At 40.8% G+C, this 25644-nt stretch overlaps 1 protein-coding gene across 1 annotated transcript in view; it reads left to right on the forward strand.

The window, feature by feature from the left end:
- Positions 1–22210, forward strand: part of il12rb2 (interleukin 12 receptor, beta 2a) — a 64408-nt gene extending 42198 nt beyond the window's left edge. Inside the window, exons 8-16 of the mRNA XM_060920022.1 lie at positions 3228–3307; positions 3723–3912; positions 6608–6790; positions 12382–12480; positions 12570–12719; positions 14674–14811; positions 16969–17068; positions 17990–18077; positions 21291–22210. Of these exons, the coding sequence (XP_060776005.1) occupies positions 3228–3307; positions 3723–3912; positions 6608–6790; positions 12382–12480; positions 12570–12719; positions 14674–14811; positions 16969–17068; positions 17990–18077; positions 21291–21740 (1478 nt within the window). The 3' untranslated portion in view covers positions 21741–22210. The remainder of the gene's footprint in view (positions 1–3227; positions 3308–3722; positions 3913–6607; positions 6791–12381; positions 12481–12569; positions 12720–14673; positions 14812–16968; positions 17069–17989; positions 18078–21290) is intronic.
- The last annotated feature ends 3434 nt before the right edge of the window (positions 22211–25644 follow it).

The following is a 25644-nucleotide window of genomic DNA, read 5'->3' on the forward strand; positions in this document are numbered from 1 at the left end:
GAAGTGTGATCCCCCTATAGTTGGAACACACTCTCCAGTCCCCCTTTTTAAAAAGGGGGACCACCACCCCAGTCTGCCAATCCAGAGGCACTGTCCCCAACCTCCAAACAATGTTGAAGAGGCATGTCAGCCAAGACAGCCCAACAACATCCAGTGCCTTCAAGAACTCAGGATGAATGTCATCCACCCCTGGAGCCCGGCCACCGAGGAGCTTTTTAACCACCTCGGCAACATCAGGCCCTGTGATGGGTGGGTCCTCCCAAGCACCCTCAGACTCTATGTCCTCCTCAGACAACATGAAGGTGGAATTCCGGACGGTTTGCCAGAATCTCTTCAAGGCCGACCAAAAGTCACTTTCCATGGCCTCACTGAACTCCTCCCACACCTGAGTTTTTGCTTCAGTGACCACCAGAGCTGCACTCCACTTGGCCCATCAATATCTATCAGCTGCCTCTGGAGACCCACAGGCTAACCAAGCCCGATAGGACTCCTTCTTCAGCTTGACGGCTCCCCTCATTGCAGGTGTCCACCACCAGGCCTAAGAGTTCTGTCAGCACTCTGCATGTTCTCCGTGTTGGTTTTTCTCAATTGCCCCTGAAGCTGGTGATGAAAAGTTTTTGATGTCATTTGCACTTTTCTATTTCTAAAAAGTTTATGCTTTTCCTATAATTTGGGGAGGGTGTGGGGAATTGGGCACATTTTTGTTTAACCTTCAAGTAACCAAGCTATTTTAGCCAGCGACTAATATGACCAGGTGGGGTAATTTATGACTCTGCTATATTCAATACATGAATCTGTATACACAATTATTTTCTCTTGGTTTTACATACATATACCACTTCCTGTGTTCAAGACAGAAACTATAAAAATCTATAAATGTAGATAGGTATGATTTACAACAGATTTTAATCCAGAAAGAAGGTACAGAGACACAGCATAAGAAGAATATAATGTAATCTAGACAGTATTTGTTATGTCTTACTGGAACATTTACAGTGGTGCTTGAAAGTTTGTGAACCCTTTAGAATTTTCTATATTTCTGCAGAAATATGACCTAAAACATCATCAGATTTTCACACAAGTCCTAAAAGGTAGATAAAGAGAACCCAGTTAAACAAATGAGACAAAAATATTATACTTGGTCATTTATTTATTGAGGAAAATGATTCAATATTACATATCTGTGAGTTGCAAAAGTATGTGAACCTTTGCTTTCAGTATCTGGTGTGACCTCCTTGTGCAGCAATAACTGCAACCAAACATTTCTGGTAACTGCTGATCAGTCCTGCACATTGGCTTGGAGGAATTTTAGCCCATTCCTCCATACAGAACAGCTTCAACTCTGGGATGTTGGTGGGTTTCCTCACATGAACTGCTTGCTTCAGGTCCTTTCACAGCATTTCGATTGGATTAAGGTCAGGACTTTGACTTGGCTATTCCAGAACATTAACTTTATTCTTCTTTAACCATTCTTTGGTAGAACAACTTGTGTGCTTTGGGTCATTGTCTTGCTACATGACCCACCTTCTCTTGAGATTCAGTTCATGGACAGATGTCCTGACATTTTCCTTTAGAATTCACTGGTATAATTCAGAATTCATTGTTCCATCAATGATGGCAAGCCGTCCTGGCCCAGATGCAGCAAAACAGACCCAAACCATGATACTACCACCACCATGTTTCACAGATGGGATAAGGTTCTTATGCTGGAATGCAGTGTTTCCCTTTCTCCAAACATGATGCTTTTCATTTAAAACAAAAAGTTCTATTTTGGTCTCATGTGTCCACAAAACATTTTTCCAATAGCCTTCTGGCTTGTCTACATGATCTTTAGCAAACTGCAGACAAGCAGCAATGTTCTTTTTGGAGAGCAGTGGCTTTCTCCTTGCAACCTTGCCATGCACACCATTGTTGTTCAGTGTTCTCCTGATGGTGGACTCATGAACATTAACATTAGCCAATGTGAGAGAGGCCTTCAGTTGCTTAGAAGTTACCCTGGGGTCCTTTGTTACCTCGCCGACTATTACACACCTTGCTCTTGGAGTGATCTTTGTTGGTCGACCACTTCCGGGGAGGGTAACAATGGTCTTGAATTTCCTCCATTTGTACACAATCTGTCTGACTGTGGATTGGTGGAGTCCAAACTCTTTAGAGATGGTTTTGTAACCTTTTCCAGCCTGATGAGCATCAGCAACACTTTTTCTGAGGTCCTCAGAAATCTCCTTTGTTCGTGCCATGATACACTTCCACAAACGTGTTGTGAAGATCAGACTTTGATAGATCCCCATTCTTGAAATAAAACAGGGTCCCCACTCACACCTGATTGTCATCCCATTGATTGAAAACACCTGACTCTAATTTCACCTTCAAATTAATTGATAATCCTAGAGGTTCACATACTTTTGCCACTCAGAGATATGTAATATTGGATCATTTTCCTCAATAAATAAATGACTAAGTTTTCTATTTTTGTCTCATTTGTTTAACTGGGTTCTCTTTATTTACTTTTAGGACTTGTGTGAAAATCTGATGATGTTTTAGGTCATATTTATGCAGAAATATAGAAAATATTAAAAGGGTTCACAAACTTTCAAGCACCACTGTACTTCATTCATCAACACTGACTGAAAATGTATCATGAAAAGAAAAATATGAGCAAAAACATCCATTGCAGTATTAGTGGGATCTTTGTAACATCAAAACTAGCTAGCATGCTATTTATAGAGGATATGCTCATACTAATATTAATCATCTCCATCTGGGGCTATTTTTATCATCACTTTGGGCCTTAAGTACCTGTCTCAATGCTGTAAATCTAGCTATTCTTGGTCTACTTACCATGGTTCACAGCAACAAAAGTACAACGTACCGATAAGTAGTTGGTAAAAGCAAAATTTGATAAGGAATTACTGCAAGAAATCCTATGCTTCTTTCTAGGGTCATAAATGACCCCGCACAATTTTTCATTACTCTTGCCATGCTATTCGGCCGATCCCTGCAAAAACCTATGAACAGTTGTAGGACAAGTTAACTCACAAATTAATGGTAGGAAATATTTTTCAGATCAAATGTATAAAAACTGCACACAAAATTATATTCCCGGGGTCATAAATGACCCCACTCAGTTGCTTGAGGGTTAATAAAAATAAATCCTTCATAGTTCAGTCTAAACTCAAAAATAAACTTATCACATCTTGTGGTTTTTTTTTGTTGTTGTTGTAATTTAGCTCCTCTGACGATGCTTGATGCGTGGTATATCGAAGAACCCACACAAACAGTCAGCAAATCGTTCCAGTTATTTTGGAAGGTAAGTACACACAGTTTATACACATATTAAACACAATTACTTTATTTCTCCAGCACAATGAAGAAGGAGTGTGCTTCCATACTCAGCGAGTACTTTCATTGATTTGTTTAGTAGTTAGGCAGTTGCTCTGGGCCACCACACTGCCCATCACTTCACATTACTAAAGGTCAAACCACTACTGAGAAATAACATTTATCCTGCCATCTACATCTTTGCAATCATTCTGTTAAATCAAAACTCTGAAGGCTTTCAAGTTTCTGCTTCGAAAAAAGCTTTTTTTTTTTTGAGGAAGTCACTGCATCAACGAATGTGACTTTAATGACTTTACAGCTTTATGCAAGTATCAGTATATGTATAGTGAAAATGTATTCAGGTCCACCACTGCAAAAACCTTACACCGTCACTGTTTGATTAGGATCTGAACAAATCAGAAGCCAGAGGAAAGATTCTGCAGTATCTCGTGACAGTGATTGAACAGGGAATCAGCAACAGGACGACTCTCGGAAACACAATAAACGTGTCCTGTTTTCTCTGCAATGTGTTCATTTCTGCCAAGAACTCAAAAGGCCTGTCTCCTGCCCGACTCATTCAGCTGCACCCTATAGGTAGGTCACATCCGCAACACACCATCCAATATTTTTGTTTATACTGCTTATCTCGTTCGCTTTTGTGAAAATAAAGTGTGTTTATGTAATGTTTTGAAGTGTATACATATGCAAGGCATGGCGGTGTAGTGGTTAGCACGATCTCCTCACAGCAAGAAGGTTCTGGGTTTGAACCCAGCGGCCAGCGAGGGCCTTTCTGTGTGGAGTTTGCATGTTCTCCCCGTGTCTGCATGGGTTTCCTCTGGGTGCTCCGGTTTCCCCCACAGTCCAAAGACATGCAGTTAGGTTAACGTGGGGTGGCCTTGGGCTGAGGTGCCCTTGAGCAAGGTACCTGACCCCTGACTGCTCCCCGGGAGCTGTAGTGTGGCTGCCCACTGCTCTGGGTGTGGGTGCGTGTGTTCACTGCTTCAGATGGGTTAAATGCAGAGGATGAATTTCACTGTGCTTGAAGTGTGCATGTGGCAAATAAAGGTTTCTTCTTCTTCAAGTGCATTAAGGATATAATAAAACACTTTGGGGGACTCTTGAGTGACGAATAAAGAAAAGCATTCGCCAGATCACGAGTTCAAATCCCAATAAGGCCATAGCCATCCATGGTGGGAGGAAAGGCACTAATGCTCCTCCTGTGTCAATCACAGCAACACTAATCAATCGTAGGCATCTGTCAGATCATGTATGCAGAAGAGGATAGATAGCGCTTTTCTCAGTGTGTTACGCTGTCCTGTGATGCAGTTTGAAAGGATCACAATTCCACCTTACTTTTGAATAGTTTTAGACCAAACTTCATAGCATCTTTAGTGCTTATAGGAACAGCATTTTCTTTCATCATTTCTGTCATAATTCTTCCTCACTTACGGTGACGAAGTGATTAGCCGCCATTTTGCTGAGTCACTCAAGGTGATCACTAAGAAATAGTCCGAATGTCTCGACCAATCAACACGCACAATTTTCTATAATCACCTGCGTATTTATACTACAGGAAAATAATCAATAATGGTTATTGATTATTGTGATTCAGCCCAATATAATGATTATAGCTTTGATTTTTTTTTTTAATGGATGGCACATCATGAGTTTTTCAACATTTATAATTGCGCAATGTTGTGTAAGTATTTAGGTGTAATCGAACTGAGAATATTCAAATCACTTTTCTGTTATTCTCTATGCACTACTTTCACAGGATGTCAGTAAGAAAATATGAAAAAGAAAGCCAGTTCTTGTGATATTTTGATCCAGAGATCGGCTCTTTAAAGCTTTCGATTTCATAAAATCGGTGAAATTTAGTTCCCTCTGAAATTTGGTCATTGTGATATATGTTTATTTCTGTAATATCCCACAAAATATCAGGCCATTCTGTGGCTGGGAAGTTATTTAATTTGAGGGGATTCCTGAGCAAATAATGTGCATGAAATCGCTTGCTTTGTGCAGTCAAGCAGACAGAGGAAGTCTATGTGTGTGCGCATGCGCAGGTTTACCTTGACTGTGCACTAACAGGTCCATCATTCTGTCGCTAAACGAACAGCTGATCACACCGAGGTGCTCGCCGACCGCCAATATTTATTAGTTTGGTTCTGCATTTCCTTTCCTTCGTATATAACATAACGTCTTTTCTTCTCGCTTTCCGTTACTGTAGTCGGTCTTTCACATTTCATTCGCACACTCATATCCTCCATTTTTCTCTCCTGTTTCAAATTTGTAACCCACAATGCCTTGTGCAAACAAGGAAAGCCCACCATGTAATGCATGACGTAGTATCTTGAATTGGGTCATGATGAAGCAGAAAAAAATAGCAGAGAATTTAGGGCCATGTGGCCCTAAATTCATTAATTGTTCTATTTTTTAAAAATATAATAAAGTTAGGAGTCTGTGATTCGAATTCAGTAGCTTTCGGTCCACTCAAGAGGGAGTAAAATGTTCAGAGGTCTAAAGAGAGGTACTGCATGTCCAACAACTCAGTGCAACCTAAATAAATAAACTACAATGGATACAAATCAGGTACCTCAGGTTTGCGGATGAAGTCATGACATCAGCACATCTCAGTCTGTAAATCTTTTAGTTAGATCATGTGGAGTGTTTGCCATGTAAGTCCCTGTTAACAATCTACTGCTTTTGAAAAATGTCTTAAAAAGAGCCTGTGCTTTATACCAATAAGTATTGAGAAAGCAGCTGTTATGAAAAAAATAATAATCAACACCTTCTAACCAGGGTGGCATGGTGGTGTAGTGGTTAGCGCTGTCGCCTCACAGCAAGAAGGTCCGGGTTCGAGCCCCGTGGCCGGCGAGGGCCTTTCTGTGTGGAGTTTGCATGTTGTCCGCGTGGGTTTCCTCCGGGTGCTCCGATTTCCCCCACAGTCCAAAGACATGCAGGTTAGGTTAACTGGTGACTCTAAATTGACCGTAGGTGTGAATGTGAGTGTGAATGGTTGTCTGTGTCTATGTGTCAGCCCTGTGATAACCTGGCAACTTGTCCAGGGTGTACCCTGCCTTTCGCCTGTAGTCAGCTGGGATAGGCTCCAGCTTGCCTGCGACCCTGTAGAACAGGATAAAGCGGCTAGAGATAATGAGACGAGACCTTCTAACCAATCAGATTTGAGAACTGAACAGTGCCCTGGTAGAAATGTACTGAAGATGGTTAGAAGACTTAAATGCGTCTGGATTTGACAGAAATGTAACACGTACTGTTTTTGGTTTTGCAGATCTTCTTCCATCCAAGGTGTCACACAATCGGGTGAATAATCACAGTGTTGCCCTCTCCTGGCCGAGGCCTGTTAGTGCAGACCCGGTCACAGAGGTCTTAGTAGAGTGGTTTCCTGTGGGACGGAAAAATCCACCTCAGTGGATCAGAGTGGAACGGCATCTGAACACAACACATATTACTGGTCAGTACATGTAGTAGGTGTTCTTTAGAATATCTACAAAATAAAAGCACTAAACTGTGGGATTAATGTACAAATGCTTAGCATGATGGTTCCCTCAAAGGACGTATAGTTATTTAGGAATATTTAACAGTTACTCCATGAAATCAAGTCGTACATGAGCTGATAGCTGACGAGACACGAGTGCTGAGTCGACTATAAGCCATGTACGATGAGATTGAGTGGAATAACTGTTTTATTCTACTGGATTTAGAGAAACAGAGCATTTTTATATATTTTTTTTTGCAAATTCGATAAATAAAAACTTTATACAAAACGTCCAACAAAATCATTTCTGTTTAGAATGTAAACAAACTGACGAGATGACAGTAGCAATTTGTGGAAAATGTGATAATAATAATAATTCTTGAAAAAAAAAAAGATACGTTCTTACCATTCCATATTTTGTTGCTTTTTTTTGTATTTTTTGGCATTTTGTTTTCAAGTAGAGTTTTTATTTCATCCTCGGTTGGTTCAGCAATACACTCCACCATTTTGTTTTTCTCTACTCATGGTATATGAGCTGATATCCTAGTAGTAAAATAGCCAATCATAGCACATGATTGCTCATATCCAGTGAATGTGGAAAGAATAATATTCTGGATCTTTAAGGAAGTTGTTGCATCATTTCTACCATAGGGGAGCAAAAAAAAAAAAAAAACCTGCACAAGTAAATAATTTCTGACAGTCTATACAGTGTTGGAGTCATCTTAGCACTTTTTTTTGCACCATGAAATTAAATCTACAGTGGTGCTTGAAAGTTTGTGAACCCTTTAGAATTTTCTATATTTCTGCATAAATATGACCTAAAACATCATCAGATTTTCACACAAGTCCTAAAAGTAGATAAACAGAACCCAGTTAAACAAATGAGACAAAAATATTATACTTGGTCATTTATTTATTGAGGAAAATGATCCGATATTACATATCTGTGAGTGGTAAAAGTATGTGAACCTCTAGGATTAGCAGTCAATTTGAAGGTGAAATTAGAGTCAGGTGTTTTCAATCAATGGGATGACAATCAGGTGTGAGTGGGCACCCTGTTTTATTTAAAGAACAGGGATCTATCAAAGTGTGATCTTCACAACACATGTTTGTGGAAATGTATCATGGCACAAACAAAGGAGATTTCTGAGGACCTCAGAAAAAGCATTCTTGATGCTCATCAGGCTGGAAAAGGTTACAAAACCATCTCTAAAGAGTTTGGACTCCACCAATCCACAGTCAGACAGATTGTATACAAATGGAGGAAATTCAAGTCCATTGTTACCCTCCCCAGGAGTGGTCGACCAACAAAGATCACTCCAAGAGTAAGGCGTGTAATAGTCGGCGAGGTCACAAAGGACCCCGGGGTAACTTCTAAGCAACTGAAGGCCTCTCTCACATTGACTAATGTTCATGTTCATGAGTCCACCACCAGGAGAACACTGAACAACAATGGTGTGCATGACAGAGTTGCAAGGAGAAAGCCACTGCTCTCCAAAAAGAACATTGCTGCTCATCTGCAGTTTGCTAAAGAGCATGTGGACAAGCCAGAAGGCTATTGGAACAATGTTTTGTGGACAGAGGAGACCAAAATAGAACTTTTGGTTTAAATGAGAAGCGTTATGTTTGGAGAAAGGAAAACACTGCATTCCAGCATAAGAACCTTATCCCATCTGTGAAACATGGTGGTGGTAGTATCATGGTTTGGGCCTGTTTTGCTGCATCTGGGCCAGGACGGCTTGCCATCATTGATGGAACAATGAATTCTGAATTATACCAGTGAATTCTAAAGGAAAATGTCAGGACATCTGTCCATGAACTGAATCTTAAGAGAAGATGGGTCATGCAGCAAGACAACGACCCTAAGCACACAAGTCATTCTACCAAAGAATGGTTAAAGAAGAATAAAGTTAATGTTTTGGAATGGCCAAGTCAAAGTCCTGACCTTAATCCAATGGAAATGTTGTGGAAGGACCTGAAGCGATCAGTTCATATGAGGAAACCCACCAACATCCCAGAGTTGAAGCTGTTCTGTACGGAGGAATGGGCTAAAATTCCTCCAAGCCGGTGTGCAGGACTGATCAACAGTTACCGCAAACGTTTAGTTGCAGTTATTGCTGCACAAGGGGGTCACACCAGATACTGAAAGCAAAGGTTCACATACTTTTGCCACTCACAGATATGTAATATCGGATCATTTTCCTCAATAAATAAATGACCAAGTATAATATTTTTGTCTCATTTGTTTAACTGGGTTCTGTTTATCTACTTTTAGGACTTGTGTGAAAATCTGATGATGTTTTAGGTCATATTTATGCAGAAATATAGAAAATTCTAAAGGGTTCACAAACTTTCAAGCACCACTGTAAAATGTTTGCGATTGGTATTGGATGTGATAACTGTTGCTGTCAAACACTGGAACAAAAATGGAACATGAAATGGTTTAGCAGGCAGGAAAAACTTTAACTCCTTACACAAACTCACAACAGTTTACTGTGGGTTCATGACTCATAAAAATGAATACAAATAAAAGTGAGTCAGAAACAAGTTAAAGCATAAATAAATAACATTATTAAAATGACATTCGGGCGGCACGGTGGTGTAGTGGTTAGCGCTGTCGCCTCACAGCAAGAAGGTCCGGGTTCGAGCCCTGTGGCCGGCGAGGGCCTTTCTGTGCAGAGTTTGCATGTTCTGTCTCTGTGGGTTTCCTCCGGGTGCTCCGGTTTCCCCCACAGTCCAAAGACATGCAGGTTAGGTTAACTGGTGACTCTAAATTGACCGTAAATGTGAGTGTGAATGGTTGTCTGTGTCTATGTGTCAGCCCTGTGATGACCTGGCGACTTGTCCAGGGTGTACCCCGCCTTTCGCCCGTAGTCAGCTGGGATAGGCTCCAGCTTGCCTGCGACCCTGTAGAACAGGATAAAGCGGCTAGAGATAATGAGATGAGATGAGATGAAAATAATCATTGTATATCCAGACGAGTCAATATCAATGCTGTTAGACTTTCACTTTCTTTCGTCCATGACCATCTAGTGAAGAATTTTTTTGTAAATCATCTAAATATATAATAACTCCCCAGCCTACATAAATAGAACTATAGTTTTTCGCTATTATTTTAGGTAACAGGCCACATTGCAGTGAGTCTGATGTAAGATGGAACAGATCAGAAAATCAGGCCTGAGTTTCCCAAAAGCATCGCAGCACAAAGATCATCGTTAAATGGTAGCGCGAGGCACACAATGAATGCTCTCTCTCCTAGTTAAGACACTCTTAGTGTTCAGAGGGTTTGGGGAAACCCACCACAGTTTAATAGACCAGTAAGAAACCTTAACAGCTATTAAATGTGTTCATTAATATGCATTTTTAATAAAAGCTAGGGGAGAACAGGGAGACTTGGGACAAGTTTTGAGCTTTTGTAGATTGTGTGAAATTCTTTGCAGGTAGCGTCACATTCATACTGCATTAGAGAGTATTTACAATCCCCTCTTACTGTAACATTAGTTTCTCAGCTTGTCACATAGACTGGCCTTCAGACTTCACTTTTTCTGTCATTATTTTTTGCAGGGAGACATGAGCCGTTGAAGGCAGACTTGGGACATAGTTGGGAGACATGGAACAAAAATAAAATACCTAGCTTAATCCTACATGTTTAATTTTTATTTATTTTTGAAACTTGTACCATATGAGCTGTATGAACACACAATAGTGGTACAGTGATAGAAAAATGTCAGTTTACCCAAAACCTGACGAGACAAAACTGTTCCATTCTCAAGAAGGAATGAAATGAGTTTAATCCTCATGCAGGGACACGCCCACACTTTTAACAAACATTTTAAACAATTTTATATTTGTAAACCACAAGAACAAACCTGTAACATGATGAACTGTCTCAACTCTCCCCATCTGGCCATTTAAAAACAAAAATCCTGAATTTTTTTTCCAGAATTGAAGTTTAATAAGTAATACTATATATGGTAACTCTACACTACATACTTTAATTCCTAATAAATCCCCAGTTCTCCAGCGTACATTACACCATAGGATGGAGGTGGAGGTGAAGTAGAAAATACAAGTTTGGGTTGACAAAAATATTGAACTGAACAAACCTTACTGCAGTGTCCAGCTTCATGGCATCAAAGGAAGTCAGTTACTCTAAGGAGCAACATCTAACTTCTGATGTCATCTAAAATCTGATTGGTTGAAATTAATTTATGGGGAATACAAACTGTCCTGGGGCGGCACGGTGGTGTAGTGGTTAGCGCTGTTGCCTCACACCAAGAAGGTCCGGGTTCGAGCCCCGTGGCCGGCGAGGGCCTTTCTGTGCGGAGTTTGCATGTTCTCCCCGTGTCCGCGTGGGTTTCCTCCGGGTGCTCCGGTTTCCCCCACAGTCCAAAGACATGCAGGTTAGGTTAACTGGTGACTCTAAATTGACCGTAGGTGTGAATGTGAGTGTGAATGGTTGTCTGTGTCTATGTGTCAGCCCTGTGATGACCTGGTGACTTGTCCAGGGTGTACCCCGCCTTTCACCTGTAGTCAGCTGGGATAGGCTCCAGCTTGCCTGCGACCCTGTAGAAGGATAAAGCGGCTAGAGATAATGAGATGAGATGAGACAAACTGTCCTGGGGCGGCACGGTGGTGTAGTGGTTAGCGCTGTCGCCTCACAGCAAGAAGGTCCAGGTTCGAGCCCCGTGGCCGGCGAGGGCCTTTCTGTGTGGAGTTTGCATGTTCTCCCTGTGTCCACGTGGGTTTCCTCCGGGTGCTCCGGTTTCCCCCACAGTCCAAAGACATGCAGGTTAGGTTAACTGGTGACTCTAAATTGCCCGTAGGTGTGAATGGTTGTCTGTGTCTATGTGTCAGCCCTATGATGACCTGGCGACTTGTCCAGGGTGTACCCCGCCTTTCGCCCGTAGTCAGCTGGGATGGGCTCCAGCTTGCCTGCGACCCTGTAGAACAAGATAAAGCAGCTAGAGGAGATGAGATGAGATGAGATGAGACAAACTGTCCCAAGTCTCCCCCATCCCAAGTCTCCCTGCTCTCCCCTACATCCTGAATGCACAAACAGATTGAACATGATCTATATCTTGTACAAAATGGAACAGACTGCAAATCATTACAGAAACAAATCTACACAAAATAGCCCACAGTATAGAAGTGGAGAGGAAAATCTATATAGTTTGAAAAAAAACTTTGACATAAGTTTTTTTTGTCTGTTCCTGTGAATCCCCTAAATTATTTAATTTGGAAAGAGACATGGTTACAACATCAAATTTGTAGCTTGCTAATGAAGAATATATACCAATAGCACATTCTTATTAGTAGTTGAGTTTATTGCTGTGATTTTATTGCTCTATTTTGCCTCCTAGGGGAAAAACAGAAATAGATCTCTTGCCTGGTGGCCAGATGTTTGACGTCTCGATAACGCTTTCAGTCATGGGACTTTATCTCTCCTGCAATATGTATCATTTGGTTCAAAAAACAGACATGGCATTAATGGTTTTATGAAAGTAAATTTGTATTTTTTCTCTCCCTTCCTTTGTCTTGCTCTATAAATGTAATGGTGTGTTCAGGTTTGCAGCCTACAGAGTGCTATGAAGGTGCAGTGGTCTATCTGCACTCATCCAAGACAAAAAAAGTCATCTTCAACAAGATCTCTACCTGGGAGACAGGTAAGCGAGTCACTCCTTTAAGAACTGTTTATCTCATTAAGTGAGCTAAATAGACTGGCCTGAAACTAATGGTGTCTTTGAACCCATAGCTCCACGAAAGAGTCCTGAGCCAATCATTGCTGTGAATAGTGAAAGCGTGGAGGTGAAATGGAAAGGGCTCCGACCGAAGGAGAGAGGAGGCTGTCTGGAATGCTACACCATCTACCTTAAGGATTCAGAGAACAAAATTCAGAAATACAGTAAGAAACTAAACGTGAAGTATACAGTGGATATAAAAAGTGTCCACACCCCGTTAAAATGATCGTTTTTTTCTGATGTAAAAAAAAAAATTAAACCACAATAAATAATTTCAAAACTTTTCCCACCTTTAATGTGACCTATAACCTGTACAATTCAATTGAAAAACAAACAAATCTGTTCAGGGGAAAAACATAAAAAATAAAAAACGTACAATAAGCTGGTTGCATAAGTGTGCACACCCTTAAACTAATACTTTCTTGAAGCACCTTTTGATTTAATTACAGCATTCAGTCTTTTTGGGTCGGAGTCTATCAGCCTGCCACATCTAGACTTGACAATATTTGCCCACTCTTCCTTGCAAAAGCGCTCCAAATCTGTCAGATTGCGAGGGCGTCTCTTGTGCACAGCCCTCTTCAGGTCACCCCACAGATTTTCAATTGGATTGAGGTCTGGGCTCTGGCTGGGCCATTCCAAAACTTTTTTGGGGTCATTGTTGTGCTGAAAGTTGAAATTCCTCTTCATCTTCAGCTTTCTAGCAGACACCTGAAGGTTTTGGGCCAAAATTGACTGGTATTTAGAACTGTTCATAATTCCCTCCACCTTGACTAAAGCCCCTGTTCCAGCTGAAGAAAAACAACCCCAAAACATGATGCTGCCACCACCATGCTTCACCGTGGGTATGGTGTTCTTTTGGTGATGCGCAATGTTGTTTTTGTGCCTTTTGGAATTGTGGCCAAAAAGTTCCACCTTAGTTTCATCAGGCCATAACACATTTTCCCACATGCTTTTGGGAGAGTTGATGTATTTTTTGCAAAATTTAGCCAGGCCTGGATGTTTTTCTTTGACCCTACCAGACATATGGAGAATACGGGAGATTGTCGTCACATGTAGTACACAACCAGTACTTGCCAGAAATTCCTGCAGCTCCTTCAGTGTTGCTGTAGGCCTCTCGGCAGCCTCCCTGACCAGTTTTTGTCTTGTCTTTTCATCAATTTTGGAGGGACGTCCAGTTCTCGGTAATGTCACTGTTGTCCCACATTTTCTCCACTTCTTGACGACTGTCTTCACTGTGCTCCATAGTATATCTAATGCCGTGGAAATGTGTTTGTACCCTTCTCCTGACTGATACCTTTCAACAATGAGACCCCTTCGATGCTTTGTAAGGTCTCTGTGAACGCTGGCTTTTGCTGGAGGAGCAACTGAGTAAATGTCTGAACTTTATTTGGGGTTAATCAGAGTCATTTTAATTGATGGTAAGTGTGAACCCAAAAAGACTGAATGCTGTAATTAAATCAAAAGGTGCTTCAAGAAAGTATTAGTTTAAGGGTGTGCACACTTATGCAACCAGCTTATTGTACGTTTTTTATTTTTTATGTTTTTCCCCTGAACAGATTTGTTTGTTTTTCAATTGAATTGTACAGGTTATAGGTCACATTAAAGGTGGGAAAAGTTTTGAAATTATTTATCGTGGTCACATTTTTTTACATCAGAAAAACCAATCATTTTAACAGGGTGTGTAGACTTTTTATATCCACTGTAGATAGCATTGTGATTTTATTAGACACATGGAGTGTACACTCATCTGATCTTGCCCGGTAAAGTGTTTTCCTCTCACCGAGGGATTGTCCTAGAAAGCTAAAAACCAAAAAGAACACTTAAGGAACTCTTTTTCTAAAAGTGTTGGTGAGATTAATATTAATCTATGTGAAGAATCATTTGTCATGTTTTAAAAATTGCATTTGACCTAATCTAATGCCGATTGTATTTTAATTATATCGTTTATTGCTCACAAGTTCTTTTATATTCAGAAGTTCAAATTATATTTCGAGTGCCACTGGTGTCAGGTTCTTTTATTTCCTGATACCCAGACACAGGCTGTATTTGCATGTAGATTTGCATAATTTGCAGTTTATGATCGGTTGTATAAGTTACTGAAGAAGAACTGTGTTGTAGGTGTTCAACACCCTCAGAGAGAGTTTACCATCAGAGGCTTGATGCCAGGACAGAAGTACAGACTGTGGGTCACAGCCTGGACTACAGCAGGAGAAAGTCCTGTACAAAATGAGCGCACATTCAAAACAAACTCCAGAGGTACAGTACCAGTCAAAAATCTGGACGCACCTTCTAATTCAATGTTTTTTCTTTATTTTTATGAATTAAAACACACTTCATGTCTTAAAGTAATGACAGATATTGTTTCTCTTTAGAGAGTATTTTATTATTTGCTATTTACTGTTTGATCTCAAACACATTAAGAAGGCAAGAAATTAATCCACTAATTAACTTTTGACAAGGCACAGCTGTTAATTGAAAAGCATTCCAGGTGACTACCTTATGAAGCTGGTTAAGATAACGCCAATAGTGTGCAAAGCGTCATCAAGGGAAACACTGGCTACTTTGAAGAATCTAAAATATCAAACATATTTTGTTTAAACACTTTTTTAGTTTATCACATAATTCCAGAGGGGGCGGCACGGTGGTGTAGTGGTTAATGCTGTCGCCTCACAGCAAGAAGGTCCTGGGTTCGAGCCCCGGGGCCGGCGAGGGCCTTTCTGTGTGGAGTTTGCATGTTCTCCCCGTGTTTGCGTGGGTTTCCTCCGGGTGCTCCGGTTTCCCCCACAGTCCAAAGACATGCAGGTTAGGTTAACTGGTGACTCTAAATTGACTGTAGGTGTGAATGTGAGTGTGAATGGTTGTCTATGTGTCAGCCCTGTGATGACCTGGCGACTTGTCCAGGGTGTACCCCGCCTTTCGCCCGTAGTCAGCTGGGATAGGCTCCAGCTTGCCTGCGACCCTGTAGAAGGATAAAGCGGCTAGAGATAATGAGATGAGATGAGACATAATTCCAGATATGTTCCAGATGTTATTTCATAGTCTTGATGTCCTCAGTGTTGTTCTACAAGGGGTGGCACGATGGTGTAGTGGTTAGTACTGTCGCCTCACAGCAAGAAGGTTCTGAGTTCGAGTCCAGTGGCCAATGGGGGCCTTTCTCTGTAGAGTTTGTGTGTTCTCCCCGTGTCTGCATGGGTTTCCTCCCACAGTCCAAAGACATGCAGTCAGGCTAACTGGCTACACTAAATTGCCCATAGGTGTGGATGTGTGTGTGGATGGTTGTTTCCCAAGCCCAGAAATGGTAAGGTTGTGGCAGGAAGGACATCTGGCGTAAAACTATGCTCTAATTAAAATGACATGTGGACATGGACCCTGACCTGGTGATAGTGCTGGAGGAAGAAGTATTGTTCTACAATATAGAAAATGGTAAAAATACAGAAAAACCTATGAATGAGTAGAGTAGGGGCATACAAACTTTTAACAATACACTTTATATATATATATATATATATATATATATATATAAAATGGGTGGCACGGTGGTTAGTGCTGTCGCCTCACAGCAAGAAGGTCCGGGTTCGAGCCCCGTGGCTGGCGAGGGCCTTTCTGTGTGGAGTTTGCATGTTCTCCCCATGTCTGCGTGGGTTTCCTCCGGGTGCTCCGGTTTCCCCCACAGTCCAAAGACATGCAGGTTAGGTTAACTGGTGACTCTAAATTGACCATAGGTGTAAATGATTGTCTGTGTCTATGTGTCAGCCCTGTGATGACCTGGCGACTTGTCCAGGGTGTACCCCGCCTTTCGCCTGTAGTCAGTTGGGATAGGCTCCAGCTTGCCTGCGACCCTGTAGAACAGGATAAAGCGGCTACAGATAATGATATATATATATATATATATATATATATATCACTGGCTACTTTAATATGGTCAGACAGATTTGAGATACAGTAACACAGTAACCTCTCTTTACAACCATGCTGAACAGAGGAGCATCTCAGAATGTCCAACACATCAAGCCTTGTGGTGGATCGGCTACAACAGTGGAAGACTACATTGGGTTCAACACTTTTCAGCCAATAACGAAGAATCTGAGGCCATAGTGGACACAAGCTCACTGAAACTGGACAGTTGAAGATTGGACACGGAGCAGATGATGTTTTTCTGTCCAGTATTTGTGAAGCTGTGCCCACTGTAGCCTCATATTCCTGTTTCTGTCTGTTTGTTTGTTCCTCTTTGTGTTAATTTTCACTGGCCGATGTTGCAATGAGAAATGTTTGATTAAAAATGACCCACTTTGCAAAATGTGAATAAAGTTTTTATGCTGTAACTTTATTTTGACCAACTAAGGCAGCTTTATACCTGTATTACCAACATGTTCCACTTCATTCCTCACATCATTAATTGTCTTCCTTTTTCAGATGAGAACTCCCTGGCTCTGCTCATCTCAGTGGGAACTACTGTTTTCCTCACCTGTCTGTGCCTCCTGTGTTTATGTCAGTTCTCTTCAGTACACAGAAGGTCAGAATGCAAAAAAACAATAACCAAAAAATGGCCTTAAGTACATGGACACCAGACCAGTCACACCCACATGTATCATTACGTTATATTACATTATAGGCATTCTTATCCAGAGGGATGTACAGCAAGCAGCTGAGGGTTAGGTGTCTTGCTCAAGGGCACTTCAGCCATTCCTTCTGGTGGAGGGAATCAAACCAATGACCTTTTGGTCCTAAAGCTGCTTTTATAACCCCATGTTGGAATCAAACCCAGGTTTAGTCGCCCTTTTCTGTTATAATACCCTCCACTCTTCTGGGAAGGCTTTCCACTAGATTTTGGGGCATGGCTGTGGGGTTTTGTGATTCAGCCACAAGAGCATTATTGAGATCAGGCATTGGTGTTGGATGAGGAGGCCTGGGGTGCAGATGGTGTTCCAGTTCATTCCAGAAGTGTTCAGCGGGGTTGAGTTCAGTCGCGGCTCTGTGCGGGACACTCAAGTTCCTCCACTCCAAACTTGGCAAACCTTGTGCTCATGGAGATCGCTGTGTGCACAGTGCTGGAACAGGTTTGGACCTCTTAGTTCCAGTGAAGGCAAACTGTAATGCTACAGTGTACAAAATTTGTAGAAACATTACAGTACAGGCATTTAGCAGATACTCTTACCCAGAACGACATACAACATACCCAGAGCAACCTGGGGAGCAGTTGGGGGTTAGGTGCCTTGCTGAAGGGCACTTCAGGTGGTCCAGGGAATCAAACTGGTGACCTTTGTGGTCCCAAAGCTGCTTCTCTAACCATTAGGCCATGGCTTCCCCTAACAGATTAAAGAACTACATATGGGTGTGACGGTCAGGTGTCCACATACTTTTCACAATATAGTATAATAATACAAAAGCACACTTGTTTGATTTAAGAAACCCTTTGTTGTTTTTCATTTTGAAGATTATCTGGATGTTGTCACTGCCTAATGCCGAGCATCGTCCCAGATCCTGCAAACAGCAAATGGGCAAAAGAGTGCGCAAGTGAGAAGGTACAGGCACAGTGAATACTCTTTATTTATAGATATATACTACATATACTAATTATTTCAAAATTGATAAAGGTAGAAAAAAGACGTGGCCTCTATGGAGTCAAGATAAGACATAAGTTACTATCTGCAAACAAGATCTGTGTCCGATCCCCAATAATACACTCAGTGTAACTCCAGGTTCTACACTCTCAGAAAATAAAGCAACTTTAAGGGTAAAACAGCTCGTCACCGGTGCAGTACCCTCTAAGGTACTTATTTGTACCCTTTATATACTGCTTGGGAACATAATATGTACCTTTCTGGCCCTAAAATGTTACACATAGTTACCTTGAGGTCCAAAAATGAGCCCTAGGTACAATCTACAATAGTGTAGATTGTGCCAAGGGGGACAGAAATGGACTCCTACTGTAGCCCTATTTCTGACAGTGTAGTATATCATTTACCACACCAGGGTCAGATCTTTATAGCACAATAGTCTCTCTCATCTCATTATCTCTAGCCGCTTTATCCTTCTACAGGGTCGCAGGCAAGCTGGAGCCTATCCCAGCTGACTACAGGCGAAAGGTGGGGTACACGCTGGACAAGTCGCCAGGTCATCACAGGGCTGACACAGAGACACAGACAACCATTCACACTCACATTCACACCTACGGTCAATTTAGAGTCACCAGTTAACCTAACCTGCATGTCTTTGGACTGTGGGGGAAACCGGAGCACCCGGAGGAAACCCACGCGGAGAACATGCAAACTCCACACAGAAAGGCCCTCGCCGGCCACGGGGCTCGAACCCGGACCTTCTTGCTGTGAGGCGACAGCGCTAACCACTACACCACTGTGCTGCCCTAGCACAATAGTATTTATTAATTAGTGATACATTAATTGAAAACATGTGTAAGCACTATTCAGTGTTTTAATAATGTTACAGTGCAGGAGTATCACAGATATTGTGACAGTAAGTATCTGGTTAAGGGCAGTTTTACACTCACAGGGATAAAAGTGTCTCACGGGGGCTAAAAATTAGAATAAAGAATATTATGTTCTTTTTAACAGACAAAATAGAAAAAGACAATAGGTTTACTGTATGAGGTTTAAATTAAATTCGATAAAGCTACACTACCGTTCAAAAATTTGGGGTCACTTTGAAATTTCCTTATTTTTGAAAGAAAAGCACTGTTCTTTTCAATGAAGATCACTTTAAACTAATCAGAAATCCACTCTATACGTTGCTAATGTGGTAAATGACTATTCTAGCTGCAAATGTCTGGTTTTTGGTGCAATATCTACATAGGTGTATAGAGGCCCATTTCCAGCAACTCTCACTCCAGTGCTCTAATGGTACAATGTGTTTGCTCATTGCCTCAGAAGGCTAATGGATGATTAGAAAACCCTTGTACAATCATGTTAGCACAGCTGAAAACAGTTTAGCTCTTTAGAGAAGCTATAAAACTGACCTTCCTTTGAGCAGATTGAGTTTCTGGAGCATCACATTTGTGGGGTCGATTAAATGCTCAAAATGGCCAGAAAAATGTCTTGACTATATTTTCTATTCATTTTACAACTTATGGTGGTAAATAAAAGTGTGACTTTTCATGGAAAACACAAAATTGTCTGGGTGACCCCAAACTTTTGAACGGTAGTGTATATTGTGTTATTAGTTATGAGTAAAAGATCATCACGACAGAAAGGCCATCATTTTGGATGTGGTTTACGTCAAGCTATGTAGTTTACATATTCCACAGAGAAATGATACACTTGGATCTGATAAAATAAGTCAATTTTAGTACTTTCTCAAAAATAGTAATAAGTGTAATAAAACTAAAGTGAGTTTTGAAATATTTAAACTTAAATTTGGTGTCGGAAAGGACTTTTTTTTCGACGGAAATGTCATGCAATTTTTAAAACATCAGTGTCTGGGGTACAGCTCCAGCATGATAAATATAATAGCATGATTTGTTTACATGGTAAAAATACTTTTATTGCAGATGTAACTTCCAGCTTTGACATTTTTTTCGACGTTTAAAATTTTTTTTTTTTTTGTAAATTGAGACACAAAATGCATCAATTTTGGCCTTTAAATTGACTCTGCATGACACTGGGAAAAGATATTTCCATTCCATTGTCAATTAAATTCAATTTCTATGGAGAAGCCATGGCCTAAAGGTTAATGAAACAGCTTTACAACCAAAAGGTTGCTGGTTTGATTCCCTAGACCAGCAGGAATGGCTAAAGTGCCCTTGAGCAAGGCACCCAACCCCGGTTTCCTTTTGCCTCAAAGACACTGTGAAATTTAATCGTATCTGTTTGTTTAAATTTTTGAGAGAGCTGACATTATGAAACTTGCAGTTGTCCCCATGACTGTAAAACTGCCTTTATAAACTGAACTGTTTCATTATGACAGGTAGATAACAACAACCTGACTGAAGTGTGACTTGTCAGTGTGTGAGGAAAGCACTCTTAGCTAGCAAGGTTGTTTATCACAGCGTGATACCGTATTTGCAGGAAGATGGTTGTTTTTTTTTTAAAGAAAGATAACATAATGGCATTACTGTACTGACTTCACAGTTGATCTCTGGTTCCTGATAATCAACATAGTTGGTCAAAATGCCTACAACGCTACAATAATTGACATCAATATGACCTAGATGTGACTCATTATGTTCAGATAAACTGATAATAGACCAGTCTGAGGTTTGAGGTCAGACTTGAGGTTAGGGCTGTAATAGCGGTGCTAATGTCTCAGATTTCGCTGTAGCATTTACAGTTTTTGACATGTTGGTACTGGTACAGCAAAAGAGGAGACATTTAAAAGCTCTGCTTTGAAGCAGCCGTCAGACCGCAAAAAATTCACCTAGCGGAAATGCCGGTTCTTTGAAAGGGAAAGGATGCAGGATGTGAAAGATGCACATGTGCTTCTGAGAGTAGTTACTTTCACTTTGTGCTTTTAAACCATTTCACCCATGAATTTACAAACTTAGAGTCTTGTGCTAACAGAAAACAAGTTGTTGGGACTGTGGACTCTTTTGTAATTTTTTTTTGTGTGTGTGTGTGGAGTTGCTTATCCCATCCAGTGACATTCTTTATAAAATTCTGGTCTTTTTCCTCTCTGCCTGCCTACTGTTAGGATCTCAGCCACTTAGTATTTCATCTTCACGATAGCGTTTCTGGGTGTCCAGTGTGATCCGGCTTGTTGTAACTTTCCTCTTCTCCATACAGGGTGAGATGCAGGTGCAGCTACACCTCAGCGACTACAGCATGAGTGAGGAGGAGCCGAGTACGCTGGAGGTGGAGGAATTTCCCCAAGAGAAATTACTTGAAGACAAGACAGTTTCCACTGAGGAAACACTACAGCAGGCCGAATCACAACCGTATCAGCATAACATCACCAGCTCGTACCTCAAAAGCTTCTCTAATGAGTCAAGCGGCTCAGATGCCACCCAGGCCTCCAGGAGCACAGAGATTACCATGGAATACAGCTCTACTCATGAAGTGTTGAGTGGAGGAGTGGAGGAGGAGGAGGATTACGATGATGATGAGGAGAACAATGTGTTTGACTTCTTCCCCTGCCCCAAGAGCCCCTTCCTGGAACCGCTCATATCCATTGGAGGAAAATTGACTCTGGACTCCGTGAAAATAGACTGCAGTGATTTCTTAGACTGTGCATGAACCTCTGCAATGCGCAGAGCTGTGTTAATGAATGTTACAAAAAGTGTTATGATGCACAGAGCCATCCTGACAATCTTTGCTTTAAAGCAAAGTGCCCTTTCGAAGCAATTAACACGAACACCTGATCAGTACGTTCATGTTAATTATGAAACGTCACTCAGTTATACAAATGGGCGGCACGGTGATGCAGTAGTTAGCACTGCTCACAGCAAGAAGATGTTGGGTTTGAACCTCACAGCCGATGGGGGCCTTTCTGTGTGGAGTTTGCATGTTCTCCCCATGTCTGCTGGTCCCAAGCCCGGATACACTGAGGAGGTTTGTGTCAGGAAGGGCATCTGGTGTTCAAAATCTGCGCCAAATCAAATATGCAGATCGTGATGATCTGCTGTGGCTCCCCCTAATGAGAGCAGCTGAAAGAACATTATACAGTGGTGCTTGAAAGTTTGTGAACCCTTTAGAATTGTCTATGTTTCTGCATAAATATGACCTAAAACATCAGATTTTCACACAAGTAGATAAAGACAACCCAGTTAAACAAATAAAACAAAAATATTATACTTGGTCATTTATTTATTGAGGAAAATGATCCAATATTACATATCTGTGAGTGGCAAAAGTATGTGAACCTCTAGGATTAGCAGTTAATTTGAAGGTGAAATTAGAGTCAGGTGTTTTCAATCAATGGGATGACAATCAGGTGTGAGTGGGCACCCTGTTTTATTTAAAGAACAGGGCTCTATCAAAGTCTGATCTTCACAACACATGTTTGTGGAAGTGTATCATGGCACGAACAAAGGAGATTTCTGAGGACCTCAGAAAAAGTGTTGATGCTCATCAGGCTGGAAAAGGTTACAAAACCATCTCTAAAGAGTTTGTACTCCACCAATCCACAGTCAGACAGATTGTGTACAAATGGAGGAAATTCAAGACCATTGTTACCATCCCCAGGAGTGCTCGACCAACAAAGATCACTCCAAGAGCAAGGTGTGTAATAGTCGGCAAGGTCACAAAGGACCCCAGGATAACTTCTAAGCAACTGAAGGCCCCTCTCACATTGGCTAATGTTCATGAGTCCACCATCAGGAGAACACTGAACAACAATGGTGTGCATGGCAGGGCTGCAAGGAGAAAGCCACTGCTCTCCAAAAGAGCATTGCTGCTCATCTGCAGTTTGCTAAAAATTGTGTGGACAAGTCAGAAGGCTATTGGGAAAATGTTTTGTGGATGGATGAGACCAAAATAGAAGTTTTGGGTTTAAATGAGAAGCGTTATGTTTGGAGAAAAGAAAACACTGCATTCCAGCATAAGAACCTTATCCCATCTGTGAACATGGTGGTGGTAGTATCATGGTTTGGGCCTGTTTTGCTGCATCTGGGCCAGGACGGCTTGCCATCATTGATGGAACAATGAATTCTGAATTATACCAGCGAATTCTAAAGCAAAATGTCAGGACATCTGTCCATGAACTGAATCTCAAGAGAAGGTGGCTCATGCAGCAAGACAACGACGGTAAGCACACAAGTTGTTCTACCAAAGAATGGTTAAAGAAGAATAAAGTTAATGTTTTGGAATGGCCAAGTCAAAGTCCTGACCTTAATCCAATCGAAATGTTGTGGAAGGACCTGAAGCGAGCAGTTCATGTGAGGAAACCCACCAACATCCCAGAGTTGAAGCTGTTCTGTATGGAGAAACGGGCTAAAATTCCTCCAATTTGGTGTGCAGGACTGATCAACAGTTACCAGAAATGTTTAGTTGCAGTTATTGCTGCACAAAGGGGTCACACCAGATACTGAAAGCAAAGGTTCACATACTTTTGCCACTCACAGATATGTAATATTGGATCATTTTCCTCAATAAATAAATGACCAAGTATAATATTTTTGTCTCATTTGTTTAACTGGGTTCTCTTTATCTACTTTTAGGACTTGTGTGAAAATCTGATGATGTTTTAGGTCATATTTGTGCAGAAATATAGAAAATTCTAAAGGGTTCACAAACTTTCAAGCACCACTGTAAGAATTGTACAAATTTGTATTTATAATTGTATTTTAGGGCAAGTAATTCCTTACATCATTTTTTCCGAGCTTTAATATCAGTTTTTTTTAGCCTTCACAACTTACCTCAGTTTATATTATGCAGGTGTAAATACTTTTGTACATTATAATTTGTAACTAAATGCCTCAATGATTTTTGTATTCAAGTCATGACAACTTTTTTCACCTGTTTGTTTGTTTGCCACTTGAACCAAGGATAATCAAAACTAAAGCTGTACACCGAATTTCATCAAAATCCGTTCACGACTTTTTGAGTTACATGGGGGGGACATCCTGGGTCCACATACTGTACATATCTGGATTTGCATCAAAATCTATTTAAGTGTTCCTTGGCCCATGGCTCAGCTTTCCTCCAAATTTCATCCAAATGCATTCATGACTTTGAGTTACGTTGGGAACAAAAACATCCTGGATCCACATACATATCCGGATTTGCATCAAAAATGATGCCTGTTCCCAATGTAACTCAAAAAGTATGGATTTGGATGAAATTTGGTGGACAGTTTTAGTATTACCCTAGGTTCAAGTGATTTGATTGTGATGTTGCTAATATGTGGCTTGGTGGAGGTATGCACTCTACCGTGTACCCTTCTAGTTGTCTGTGTAATTATTAAATGATAGACTTTCCAAATAATTTTCCACCTCTTCATCCAGAAGTTTAGTCAGGAAACAGAAAGAATCATAAGCAACCATCTATCATTATAATCCATGCTCAATTTTGTAGAGCATTCAAGATTATTACAACAGTAAACAAGTTTACTTAATAATATACTATGATCAAGGGTATCGAATGCTTTTTTTAGGTCCACAAATACTCCAATTGCTATTCTTTTTATTGTCTATACCAGGGCTTTTCAAAGTGTGGGGCGCGCCTCCCCTAGGGGTCGCCAGAGTTCTTCAGGGGGGGTGCAACATGAGGAAAAATAAACCAGAATAAGTTACTATTGCGGACATTTAGCGAACTTCAGCTAGCCTTTGCCAGAGACAAAATGGATCGATTTTTAGTACCTAAAGCTACAGTGAGTGAGGAGACAGAGTCTGGGCCAAGCAAAAAAAGAAGGAAGTATGAGCACAATTATTTAAAGTTTGGATTTTCATGGACTGGATCTGAAGATGCTCCACTGCCACAGTGTGTTGTCTGCCAAGAGGTGCTAGCTAACGATGCTATGAGATGTTTAAAATGTGTAAAACAAGATGTTTAAAAAAAAAAGCACAGATGTTTAAAATGTGTAAAAAAATGTTTTAAAAAAGCACAGAAGTTTAAATTGTGTAAAACAAGATGTTTTAAAAAGCACAGATGTTTAAAATGTGTAAAAGAAAAAAATAAAAATGTGTACAACAACCATTTTTTAAAATACGAATGGAACATTAAGTATAGCAACAACAAAAATTGTAAGGGGGGGCGCTGTTATTTATTTGCTCTCTGAGGGGGGCTGACTCTCCCACACTTTGAAAACCCCTGGTCTATACAGTTTGTGATTTCCTCTATTAGTTCCATTAGTGCCATCGATGTTGATCTGTCCGTTCTGAATCCATATTGACTGTCTGTAAGGAGGTTGTGTGAATTTGTCCAGTCTATCTGAAAAAAGTTTTTCGAGTATTTTGGAGAACTGGGGGAGTAAAGAAACAGGCCTGTAGTTTGTGAAATGGTGTCTATGTCCGGTTTTGAACAATGGTATCACTTTTGCAATTTTCATTTTGTCTGGAAATGTACCTGATTGAAAAGATCAATTGCAGATGTGGGTGAGTGGTTTCACAATTCCCTCAATAACTGTCTTTACTGTTAACATGTCTATATCATTCCAGTCTGCAGAGGTTTTGTTTTTACATTTTCTTACAATTTGCATAAT

Source organism: Neoarius graeffei, chromosome 4, assembly GCF_027579695.1.
Source record: "Neoarius graeffei isolate fNeoGra1 chromosome 4, fNeoGra1.pri, whole genome shotgun sequence".
In the NCBI taxonomy this organism is placed as follows: domain Eukaryota; kingdom Metazoa; phylum Chordata; class Actinopteri; order Siluriformes; family Ariidae; genus Neoarius; species Neoarius graeffei.